This window comes from Saimiri boliviensis, chromosome 6 (assembly GCF_048565385.1).
Source record: "Saimiri boliviensis isolate mSaiBol1 chromosome 6, mSaiBol1.pri, whole genome shotgun sequence".
Lineage (NCBI taxonomy): Eukaryota > Metazoa > Chordata > Mammalia > Primates > Cebidae > Saimiri > Saimiri boliviensis.
Window position 1 is genome coordinate 101183303 of NC_133454.1, and position 10466 is coordinate 101193768.

General features: G+C 44.8%; 1 protein-coding gene across 1 annotated transcript in view; it reads left to right on the forward strand.

The window, feature by feature from the left end:
- The first annotated feature begins 4949 nt into the window (after positions 1-4949).
- The window catches only part of QSER1 (glutamine and serine rich 1), a 90073-nt gene continuing 84556 nt past the window's right edge, over positions 4950-10466 (forward strand). The window contains exon 1 of the mRNA XM_074401286.1: positions 4950-5459. Coding sequence (XP_074257387.1) covers positions 5266-5459 — 194 coding nt within the window. The 5' untranslated portion in view covers positions 4950-5265. The remainder of the gene's footprint in view (positions 5460-10466) is intronic.

Consider the following 10466-nt stretch of genomic DNA (forward strand, 5'->3'; position numbering starts at 1 on the left):
CCTCTGCCTTCTCGGCTCAGGTAATCCTTCTGCCACAGCCTCCCAAGCAGCTGATACTACACGCAGGTGCCACCACACCACACCCGGCTATTTTTGTCTAGTTTTTGTAGAGACAGGATTTTTGTAGAGACAGGATTTTGCCTTGGCTGGTCTCAAACTCATGGGCTCAATCAATCCACCTGCCTGCGTCTCCCAAAGGGAGGGACTACAAGCGTGATCCACCAGGCCCTGCCTACATCATTGTCTTATAATAGCTTGTACAACGTTGGGAAAGTTACTTAATTTCACTAAGCTTCAATTTCCTGTAAAACAAGATTAACAATAATCAATACCTACATCTTAAGGATCTTATGAGGATTGTGACAATTCCATATAAAGCCCTTAGCACAGGTCAATTTGCATTGGTTATTCTTATGAGAATCACTCCATTTACAGAATAGATTTAAATCTCCTGTAATCTATTCAGGAAGATAAAATATCCTCTCAGTGAAAGACTTCATAAGGCCACAGCCCTGTCTTTCCAGCTCATACTTAAATAGTACTCCTTTCCCAGACCTCCGGGTTTCTAATCATTCAACCTTGCTTAGGGACCCCAAAGTCCCTCCGTATACATAGCTCAGAAAACTACTTCTCCATACAAAATTGATGATCAAGTATGTTTTCTGAAGCTCTTTCAGGGACACCCCCTAGTGAGGCTGCCGCTTCCAGAGAAGCAGGGTTAAACAGCAGCTTTCCTGATTCCATTGTTGTCTCCCTGGAGGGGTATGGCAGACAACAAAGAGAAGAGTCAAAGATGATTGATAGGGTCAAGCCTCAGAGGCAGAGAAAATGATAGTGGGACTTTGTTTCCTTTCAAATTTTTAAATTTTTCTTTAGAGACAGAGTCTCACTCTGTTGCCCAAGCTGGAGCATAGTGGCATGATCATTCCTTATCATAACCTTGAAATCTTGGGTCCAAGTGATCCTCCCTCCCGCCTCAGCCTAACCTGTAGCTAGGACTACAGGTGCGCCACCATGCCTGGCTAATTTTTACTTTGTTTCTGATGTTGACCTAAGAGATGGAAACCAGGGCTGTCCTGGCAGATAGAGCTTATAGTTTCCCTCAATGCCAGAAGAGAAGGGAAAAATTCAAAACCATACCATCTTCCCCTGTTCAACTCACTTCTCACACACATACTCCTTGTATTCTCAGTGAAACTGCAAACTTGACCTTCTTGGATCTTTCTACTGGATGGTTGGTCTATTTGTAACATAGGAATGTGTGGACTGACTGACTACATTTCTAGTTAGGCAACTCCAAATTGCATTTCTCAACAAGCAGTGGAGACAGGGTTTCCTGGCTTTCCCCCAACTGATTCCCTCCATCACCTTAAAGCAAGTCACTAAATGCCAGGCCTCAGTTTCCTCAATTACAAAAGGAAGGTAATGAACTATGTACTCAATAGAACTCCAATCTTCCTACCAGTTGAAATACTTATTGATTTCCTTTTTTTTTTTTTTTGAGACAAAGTTTTGATCTTGTCGCACAGGCTGGAGTGCAGAGTGCAATGGCTCACTGCAACTTCTGCCTCTTGGGTTCAGGTTCAAGCGATTTTCCTGCCTCAGCCTCCTGAGTAGGTGGGAATACGGCACATGCCACCACACCCAGCTAAATTTTTTGTATTTTTAGTAGAGATGGGGTTTCACCATGTTGGTCAGGCTAGTCTCAAACTCCTGAGCTCAGGAACTTCTGAATGGGCATTTTTAAAGTAGCATGTGTATTTATTCATTCAATAAATATGTATTTAGAGCCCAATATAGTGCCAAGAATAACACTAAATGCTGCAAATACAAAGGTAAATTTAATACAACCCCTGTCTTTATGGAACCCATGATTTATGAGGGAAAGAGACAGACACATAACTAATTGTAATGCAATAGGACAGTGTTAAATATAATAGAATTGGAATAAAGCACCAGAGGGCAATTGAAAAGGAAGCAATTGATTTTGCTGAAGGTAGTTGGGATAATGTCATGGTAGATGTGATATTTTATTTGGATCTTGAAGGATGAGTAGCAGTTCCACAGGAAAAGAAGAAAATAGACATATATATATATATATATATATATATTTTTAAGATGGGGTTTCACCATGATGGCCAGGCTGGTCTTGAACTCCTGACCTCAGGTGATCCACCAAAATGCTAGGATTACAGGCATGAGCCACAGCACCTGGCCGAAAATGGACATTTTTATTTAAAGTGAGACCAAGGTCTGGTTCAGTGGCTCACACCTGTAACTGAGGCAGGAGAATTGCTTGAACTCGGGAGGCGGAGGTTGCAGTGAGCTAAGATCACACCAATGCACTCAAGCCTGGGCGACAGAGTGAGGCTCTGTCTCAAAACAAAACAAAATGAGACCAACAATGCTCATTCTTAAGTTTGACACTACCTAGATCAGACTTGAAGCAGCTTGGTAGAGGATCATTTGAGAGACCCTGAAACGTTTACAGAGTTCGAGGTATATTTTCTTTTTTTTTTTTTGAGACGGAGTTTTGCTCTTGTTACCCAGGCTGGAGTGCAGTGGCGCAATCTCGGCTCACTGCAACCTCCGCCTCCTGGTTCAGGCAATTCTCCTGCCTCAGCCTCCTGAGTAGCTGGGATTATAGGCACGCGCCACCATGCCCAGCTAATGTTTTGTATTTTTAGAAGAGACAGAGTTTCACCATATTGACCAGGATGGTCTCGATCTCTTGACCTTGTGATCCACCTGCCTCGGCCTCCCAAAGTGCTGGGATTACAGGTGTGAGCCACCGAGCCCAGCCCAGAAGTATATTTTCAGTAGGGAAGAAGACATTCTTCAGATAGTATCATCAATTGTACAAATTTTTAAAAAGATTTATTTACATATATCAAAGCATCACATTATACCCTATAAATGTATGCAATTATGATTTGTCAATTAAAAATAGTATTAATAAACAATGTAATGATGCTATTTGTAGACCTATAACATTTGGAGATAAATACAATTGTACTGATTTAGGTTGAACTAAGGAAATTTCATTTAAATGGCAAAGGAACATATGGTGACAGAGTAATATTACTAAAAATACTCACTAGAATTTTCCCTTAATATCTCTGATTTATGTGACATAAACAAACTACATAATGGTGTGAGGGGCTATAAAGGTTTTATTGCCACTTGTTTGGTATTGCTTGCATAATTCACTCTGAGTGCCAGTTGTGGGTATCTCAAACTAAGTGCTATAAAAACATTTACAGCATGCCACTCCATTTCCTATACTTTTCATAGACACCAAACTTTAGCACTCACAAAGGTACTTATAATAGCTAGCTGTGAAAACTTTTTAATTTAGATTCCACATTTCCAGTTTGCAGGAAGAAAACTAAATGTAATGAAGATTTATATTACTTCTCTGCAGGATCTCAGATTAGTTGGCAAATTCCTTCTCCAAGAAAAACCACTTTTCAAAGATATCCTCAGTAAATGGATTTCGTAATTAACATAAAATTGGCAAGATTGCCTGTGCCTACACGTTTGAATTCATTTGTAAATAGCGACTACTCACTTCCTTGCCTCCCCACCCGGGGACCAGGCTCCAAGCATCACAGGTGCAGAAAGACTTGCAAAAAGAAATGAATAGGAACAAAAGGATGTAGGCGCCAAGAGGAAAACAGATCTCCCAGAACAAAATTAATCTCGGAAGGAACAGCAGATCCAACACCACGTATTACCAAAGTTTAAACTTTTTCAATGGTCATCAGAGATAGTGTATCAAGTTTATTAGGTCTTTTACTACGCCTGTCTGATTTGCTTAAACCTTTATGTTAGGCTTATCTTGAGGGATAGATTTCTGTGCTAAGCCCCTAATAGGTGTTAAACCAATATTGATTTTTAAAAGAAGGTGATCATTAAATAGCAACTTTACTGTTATTTTAACCTTTAAACTTATGGCTTAAGGGCCAAACGATGATTTGTACAATTCCCTAGTTTCACTCTTTGAGTTATTACAAGAAACACAACTCTGCTATGCAACAGAAGAACCGCAAATAGTCATGAAATTACCGCACACCAAACAGCTTGGAGATCAGATAGGAAATGTCTGGGAGAGAGTCCTGCTGAAGTCCTAAGTCTCAAAACAAAAACCTTCAACATAAGAGTTCATAGTGAGTTTAAATTTATTGTAATTAAAGTCATCCAGATGGCAGTTGGATTAATCAATGATGAGGCGGTTGTCTATCTTGGGATAGAAGATTCTGAAATCCAGAGTGAGAAAAATCCCCAAGGTGGGGGTGGGGACAGTTAATAAGAGCCCCTGGGAAAGGCTCTTTCAGCGAGGACTGTAAAATAATACGTATGAACTTGAATCTCTTTGAATATAAATCTCCCCTAACAGCAGGAAAAGGGTCCGCTAGCCCAGCAAGCTTTGGGGAGGAAGGGAGTAAGCGGAACTGCGAAAGAGTCCGCTCAGCTGCTTCTGGATTGGGACGCAGAAAAAGAAATCGTGATCAGGGAACTGAGTATTGGAGTGCCTCAAAATAAACCGAAGGGTCAAATAGCGAACTCCAAGCAACGCGCTGAACAGGCTCCCCCAGCGCAGCGCCCTACGCTGGGTTCCGCTTCACTTCCCCTCCCCCGCGCGGGGCAAGCGCCAGGCGCGGTCTCTTCCCACGCGGGGCGCGGCAAGTGCGGACAGCTCCCTTCGGGGCTGCGGAGGGCGGGAAGTCAGCGGTTCGCGGGCTCCGGCCGACAGGCGCCCCTCGGGGTCCCTAGAGTCGGCCGGGCCAAGGGGGCCCCGCGCCTCGTCGGCCCCGGCAGTACCTAGCGAAGCGTCCGGCGGCTGCTGAGGCCTCACGGCAGTCCGCCGGCCCTCCCCGCGAGCGGCAAGCGCGGGGCTCTGAGGGGAGGCGGGGCGAGGCCGCGGGGCGGAGGGGGGACGGGAGGTGCATCCTGGGAAATCCACCAACATGGGGCGCCGCGGCCGCCGCCGCCGCCGCCGTCGCCGCGAGTCCCGGCCGCGGGTGCCTCCGCTTCCCTGACGCCCAGCTCGTGCCTCGTTGCCGGCCGCGGCCCGGGTCTCTGTGGCCCAGATTAGCCAACGCGCCCTTCTCCCGCCTGCCCGCTGGGGCCATGTGAGGGGGCAGCTCCCTCCGCCGCCGCCGCCTCCTCTTCCTCCCCCGCCCCCTGTCCCTGCCCGCCCCCCTCACACCGAGCTCTGGAGGAGCCCCCGCTGCTACCCGCCCTCCCTACGCCACCCCCACGATGGACAGGAACTACTCGACCTCGGGCTTCACCGAGCCGCCGCCGCCGCCGCCGCCCGCGCCCCCCGCCGCCCCCGCCCCCGCGCCCGCCAGCGCCGCCGCGCAGCCCCCTGCCCCAGCCTGGGCCTACGAACCCCGATCCACCGCCGCCAGCAGCAGCTGCAGCAGCGGCAGCAGCCCCAGCCTCAAGGCCAGGTAGGGAGGGTGGGCGGCGGGGTCGCAGTGGACCAGGAAAGGCCGGGGATGCGTTTGGGGCCTTTGCTCCGGTGCAGCGCCGCCCAGGGGTCTGGGCCGGGCGGGGAGCCCTCGGTTTGCCCTCGCGCAGCTCGGGGGAGGCGACTGATGACTCCTACGGGGTGGTCTTGGGTGGGTGGGGGCGCCCGGTGCACGATTCGTGCCTGGGGACGGCGGGTGAAGGGAGAGCTGGGCGGGAGTCGTGGGGCTCCGTCACCTCTCAGGTCCTGGGCTCTCACATGGTGAAGTTTGGGCTCGTGGCTGAACTCGGGATCAGGGAGACCCAGGACTGGCGTCGGGGGTCCGAAGGGGACGCCGGAGAGTTTGGGGCAGTGGCGATCCATTGTATTAGAACCTGGGTGGTCGACAATGCGGTGTTGGGGACCGCGGCGTGTGAGGGTTGAGGAGGCGGGAGAGGAAGAGTCGCGGAGCCGAATCCCAGAGACACTGAGGGACCCAGGAGCGCTGGGCTACGGGAGAATCCCCGGGGAGCGGGGCGGGAGAGGGGGCTCGGCAGGGCGCGAACGCGGCACCAGGACCGGGTGACATATGTTTGCTCTGGTGGCCAAGATTTAGGCGATTTCTCTTCCACGCGTTCAAAGTTGTTCTTGGATTTCCTCCCCTTTTAACAACAGCAGGAAGTAAGGAATCTCTCTTTGCCTTCTGTTCCTCGGGGTGACGGAGAGTTGGGAAGAAATGGGGTGGGGGTTGGGTGGAGGTTGGGTTGGGGTAGTGAAGGCCATAAAGGTTGGAGAACCAAAGCATGTTTCTCCATCTCGGCCTCTAAAGCCCGGGTGCATTAGGTAGCGCGGGGTTCAAGAGTTCATCTTTCCTGCAGCATGACCAAGGGAATCTAAAATGTTGACTCCTGCTTGATATTTAAGCTCTCGGGAAATGTGTAGTAGTGCCACACCGTGAAACGGTCCCATTTGAATGATAACTGGAAGGCGTGGTCTTGTTTGGAGGTTTGGTAAGCGGGTTGTTTTAAAGCCACCTCTCCCGAACAATACAGAATCTGGTAGGTGCAGCTTCTGATTACATGGACCAGGGAATCCTGGGTTGCTAATGACTTCATCCTCAGCTACCAACAGGAAGCTTCGTGGCTTTATGATCTCATTATATTTCTTCATTATTTTTCACGACAGAAGTGAACTTTTTTTTCTTAACTTTATACATTACTGTGTTCCAGGTTATATTCTTCGTTTTGATGAAAGTTCTACGTTCATGATTGAGGAAATAAGTGTGAAGAGTAGCTGGTCTTTGTCTTAGATTGTCCATTGGGATGATTGTGAAAGAATGAGAAAAATTTGCTTCAAGAATAGGGATATAAGCTTTCTTAGAAAATTTCAGGCCCTTTGTTTGAAAGATCTGGGAGTTAGCAAAAATAATATGATGTACCAATTTGGAGCTAAGTAATTAAATGCTGAAACCTTTTAGAAATAGCCATTATTTTGTATTACATACAAGTAAGCCATTTTAAGGAGTTTTATGAAAGACGTTTGGCACTTCCACCCATTATTTATTTTTGATGGTAATTTGACTGTCCTTTTTCAAGTAGCTTTTTGCATTGACTAGGATAATTTACAAATTAAAATTACTTTCTCGTCATTGAATAGCATGATAGGTATTTGTGCCGCATTTTTTATCCTTTAAATGAAGAATGTTTTATGAGGTAAATGAAACTGAAATACCACCTAGTTACTTCTTTTAGTAGGATACTTCTGAGGCAAGAAACTAAAATCTACTTGTATTTTCCAAATGTTATTTATCAGAGTAACATGGAATGACTTCCCAAACACATTTGAAAATATTAAGTAGATTCATTTGGCACACATAATCTAAAGGAGATTTATTTTGTTTACTAGAAGTTATTGAATCTTAAATGTTACCCGCCCCCATGTCCTCTCCTGCTTTTTAAAAAAAATGGGGTGGGGTGGGGTGGGAATCAGCTAAATTATAGCATAGAAAATTCAGTTTTACCCACCCCCTGCCAACCCTGCTTTGTTAACATCTTGTGTTGGGATCAGGCCATCTGTACAGAGTTGCACACACTTATGAATTATATCTCATTTTATTCCTCAAATTGTGCAAATATTCCTCTTTGATTTCAGTTATATCAAAAATACCAAATCTGAAATATGCCTGTAAGTCTAAATATTCTACACTTCAGAAGCTTATTTATATTTTTGTAATATTTTAAAAAGCTTTTTTCATAATTCATGTATCAGTTGAATGTTTTTGTTCCCATTTGTGGCAGTTTCTTCTGAAGGTGCAAATGAGTACTAGTTGTGATGATGTAGGGATACTTATCCATAAAGAATTAGCCTGTCTGTCACCTTGTTTCCTGTAACCTATTCAGAAGCTGACAGATGGTAATGACATTCAGTTGTTGCCAACATGGATCCGACATCCTACTTTATGCTTTCTTGGTCTTGAAATACATCATTTTCATAAGTTGACTGGAAGGTACATGATAAACAGTTTTTCATGAGTTTGAAACAGTACATTTTTTAATACAACAGCTCTGTTAGTTATTAGGTAATTTTACTGTATTAAAAGTTGAAAAACAGTGGGAAACTCCAGCATTTTACCTTAAATAGGACATATAGAGATATTTTTGAATATTTCTCAGAGTACTTGCTAGATACATAGTGCATGGATAAGGACTGGCCATATAAATCTTCATTTTTGTGCTTTTTTCAGTTAATTTTAGGAACCAAGTGAACATGTCCTTTGCTCAACACCATGCATTTGGAAATACTTTTTGGGGTGCAGTTTTGGTTGTTGTAAATACCTTTGCTTGGCTTGGGAAATAAGAAGGTCATCAGGAACCTGCAGATCCACTGCCCTGTTCTGTGCTTGATACTTATATCTTGGTCATAGCAGCAAGAGCCAGGCTGTTTTACAGTGATAATTGATATGTTTGTATTTGAATGTACACCAGAAAGTAATAGAATGGAAATATTTTGTATTTAAATAGTTGTACATTTGTTTTTTGCCTTTCTAACTTGAAAGAATTTTTGGCACCAGTTTTTAGAATTCCTAATGCCTACTTTTTTTTTTTTTAGTATGTTGTATAGAGTATGATAAGTACTCTTCTGAAAAACCCAAGTAATGATTAGCTCTTTTAAAATCGGTCAGTTTCTATATGATGGATATTTGTTTGATACATTCCAAATCTAGAGTTTTCCTCAAGGTTTTTGGGAAAAGGCCTTGTAGATCCCAATTTGTAAGGAGTAAGAAAAATCTGAAGTTAATGAAAGGTTATTTCAGACAAACTTCCATTGTTAGAGTTCAGAAAGCTTTTTCCTATGGAAACCATATTGTAAGTAATAGTAGCTGTCATTTACCTCACGAGCAACTAATTTGTGCTAGCTGCTTGAAGTCACAAACGCATACACTCATTTATAAAACTTCATTATAAAAATCCTTTAGCCGGGCGCGGTGGCTCAAGCCTGTAATCCCAGCACTTTGGGAGGCTGAGGCGGGTGGATCACGAGGTCGAGAGATCGAGACCATCCTGGTCAACATGGTGAAACCCCATCTCTACTAAAAATACAAAAAATTAGCTGGGCATGGTGGCACGTGCCTGTAATCCCAGCTACTCAGGAGGCTGAGGCAGGAGAATTGCCTGAACCCAGGAGGCGGAGGTTGCGGTGAGCCGAGATCGCGCCATTGCACTCCAGCCTGGGTAACAAGAGTGAAACTCCGTCTCAAAAAAAAAAAAAAAAATCCTTTGAGGTAGGCATTCTTTTTAGCTTCCTTTTATGGATGAGGAAACTGAGGCATAGAGAAGTGAAGTAATTTATACCTACAGCTACAAAGCTAGTATAGTGGAGCTGGGATTGAAACCTGGGCATTATGGGTCTGGAGCCTAGGTGTTAACCAGTGTACTGCACTGCTTTATGGTAGGACAGTAGAATGCTGTAATCCACCTATATGTGAAATGAGCTTCTGCGAGTGGGCCTGGAAACTTAAGCATCATTATTATCCTTAATTCAGTGTTCTTTGTCACCGATGACCATTTTGTAGTTGAAATATATTCCTTTTCACTTCCGTAGCACTGCACTTGCCTGGCTTTCTCCTACTTTTCTGACCCACTGCTTTTTCCTGTTCTTCAAAATGTAGGTTCTTCTCTCTCATCTCTGCAAGTTACTGTTTCCTCAGGGCTTGGGATTGATAAAATTTCTTGTTCATTCCTTGCTTTTTCTTTAGGACTCACACCATGTCTATGCTTTTAAATACTATCTTGGTGGAGCTGCCCATATTTGAACAGACTCTTCTAAGGACCTGGTCGCATAACCAGCTACCTCTTTGACCTTTTACTTGAGCTTAATGATATGCTTTCCCCACCCATCACACCTCGGCTTCCCTAGTGAGGCCCATCTCAGTAAATCATACTTCTGTCCACCTAGTTGCCCAGGCCAGAAACCGGGGAGTTGTGTGTGCTCAGTAACTAAGCCCTACTGCTTTTGAATCTAATGCAGGTGTCCCCAAACTTTTTACACAGGGGGCCAGTTCACTGTCCCTCAGACCATTGGAGGGCCACCAAATACTGTGCTCCTCTCACTGACCACCAATGAAAGAGGTGCCCCTTCCTGAAATACGGCGGCGGGGAGGGATAAATGGCCTCAGGGAGCCGCATGCAAGGGCCACAGTTTGGAGACGCCTGATCTAATGTCTTAAAACTCTCTGCTTCTTTTGTATCCACTGCTCCAGCTGATCCAAGCCACCATTATTTTTTACTTGGACAACTGCAGTAGCTTCCTAACTTAGTCATCTTGGACCTTTTCTTTACTCCTTTCAATTCATTCTTACACCGTTGAGTGATTTTTAACAGATCTATCAGTTTGCTCCTGGTTGTTTGCCTAAACCCTTTCCATAGTTACTCCTACGTATCAGGGTCAAGTTTTTAAAAATATGTAATGTAGTCAGGCGTGGTGTCTCGCACCTGTAATCCCAGCACTT